General features: G+C 34.2%; 1 protein-coding gene across 1 annotated transcript in view; it reads left to right on the forward strand.

Moving 5' to 3' along the window:
• The window catches only part of LOC117120902 (ZP domain-containing protein-like), a 5,181-nt gene that overhangs the window by 1,946 nt on the left and 940 nt on the right, over positions 1 to 2,295 (forward strand). Inside the window, exon 4 of the mRNA XM_033265998.1 lies at positions 1,463 to 1,640. Coding sequence (XP_033121889.1) covers positions 1,463 to 1,640 — 178 coding nt within the window. The remainder of the gene's footprint in view (positions 1 to 1,462; positions 1,641 to 2,295) is intronic.

The raw sequence follows: 2,295 nt of genomic DNA on the forward strand, positions 1-2,295 counted from the left end.
GTGAAAATTTCGATTCCTAGAAGGCGGGAAATGCGTTTTCCCGACTTCTGGGGTGTCTTTTAATTACTTTTAAGTTCTCGATAAAGGTGTTAACATTACACTTATAAATTTGTAATTGTTGTAATGATTATTAAATTCCGATCAGTTTTATCTTTTCCCAAAAAAAAAAAAATCGATGAATTATTTGCGAATTTATTACAAAAAGGAGTTGAAAAATGACCAAATTTAGTGGTTTTGGCGAACTTCACTGCCGTTTTATCGAATTTAGACACGAAATATTGTCGTAATGTTTTAATTACTTTTAAGTTCTTCAAAATTCAAGGTTCTTCCCTCTTGAAAACGGTCAGATAATTTTTTTACCATTGTTATTCAGTAAATAGGCCTTAAGTGTATACATACATAAACATTTTTAACAAATGAGTAGTTGCATACGAATTTTCCATGAATCGATGAATCCCAAAAAGGGTGGGGGTTCCCCCCTAGGAAAATTTTGATTCCTAGAAGGCGAGAAATGAGTTTTCCCGACTTCTGAGGTGTCTTTTAATTACTCTCCCCTCTTGAAAACAGTCAGGTAAATTTTTCTCATTTTTTATTCTATATGTGTATTCATACATAAACAAATGAGTAGTTGCATGCGTATTCTATTTGCCATGAATCGATAAATCCCAAAAAGAAAGGGTGGTCCAGGGGTTCTCCCCCTTGAAAATGTTGATTCCTAGATGGCGGGAAATGAGCTTTCCCGACATTTGAAGTGTGTTTTAATTACTTTTATGTTGTTCAAAATTCTAATTTTCTTAACGTAACAAAAAAAAAAAAAAAGAAAAAAAAAATCAGCTCACGGGTCCTGGAAAGGTAGGTCTAGTATTCTTTTTCTTTACCCCCTTTTTTTTGTTGCCCAAGGGAGGGGCCAGGACCCATGACCCCCTCCCCCATATCCGCCAATGTGAATTGCGATAAAATGTAACTCGGTCGGGTACTGGATAAACATTCTCTTTCCCATCCTTCTCCTCCTTCTTCCCTCCTTCTTTTCTTGCATATCCGATCATACAAAAATCTCCAGACATTATATATTTTTTGCCAAAAAGTGGGGGGGGGGCCCCCCGGCCCCCCGGTTCCGCCGGCCATGGTAACTGTAGAAGATATTTTTTAATATCAAAGACTTTCAACTGCCATCAATACCAAATGTACGCAGTATCGTTTGTACGTTTGTTGCATCGTTTTGGTCTTACAATATTTAATAAATTGAAGACTCTTCCAATTAAAGATCACTTGTTTTCTTAGGCACAAATGGATACCTACGTTATCTTTTATCTTTAATAATAGTTATTTTTCTAATTAAAGAACAAAGCTGCTAAAGACCATGAAAACCCTGGTCCAAATGTGGTCTTTAATTGGAGGGATACCTGTAATTTAAAAAAATGGCATAGGTAATGTAAAATGTAATATAAAATTTATATTACAGGTATTTCTGCACTGCAACATGTCAATATGTAATTCTACTGACTGGCGATGCTCGTCTTATTGTAACCAGCGTATGAAACGAAGTGTTGATAACACGGAACTGAAACAGGACACATATCCGGTCATGCTAGGTCCAATAATACTTAAACATAATGATGACGTGTCTTTCGGTCAAATAGGTGCGTACCATATTTAATAAATGTTAAATAGGCGCTATCCACATTATCAAATTGAAAATGACATGGTAGTGTAATCGAAGTTTTTTTTAAGTTGACGATGTTTTGTTTAATTATATTGAATATTTTCGGGAGTCACATTTCCTTCTGTTGATTGTGGAGTTTCCCACTTATTGTTTGTGCGTATGTTAATAATTAACTAAATTTTAGAAAATGCTTTTGTGTACAGTGGATACAGCAAATTGTGTTTACTGTACTTTATCTTGTGCCTTTGATCGCCATTTTCTTTTTTGTTCTATGGATTTGAAATTCTGAAGTAAAAGATCAGTGAATAAGTACCTGTGATTTCACATGACATCATCGTGCCGATAATTTTTTTATTTGCAATATATTTATTTAGGATATCATATTCAATGTACAGCATACAGAAACATTTAAATGAAACACTGTTTTTCAATAAGATCCTGGTTAGTTACATACTACTTGTTGATGAAAGAAAAAAATGGAAGTAATATGACATAATACAATTGTTAATGCATAATAACATTGATTATAAGATGGTGTTGCCTAAATTAGGTTTGTTTGTAATGATTTGGAAGGGCGTTGTTTGGACGAAAATAAATGCACTGGGCATTTAATCCCAAAATAAGGTTCTGTG

This window comes from Anneissia japonica, unplaced genomic scaffold (assembly GCF_011630105.1).
Source record: "Anneissia japonica isolate Jap-2015-1 unplaced genomic scaffold, ASM1163010v1 scaffold287979_len241728_cov154, whole genome shotgun sequence".
Classification (NCBI taxonomy): Eukaryota; Metazoa; Echinodermata; class Crinoidea; order Comatulida; family Comatulidae; genus Anneissia; species Anneissia japonica.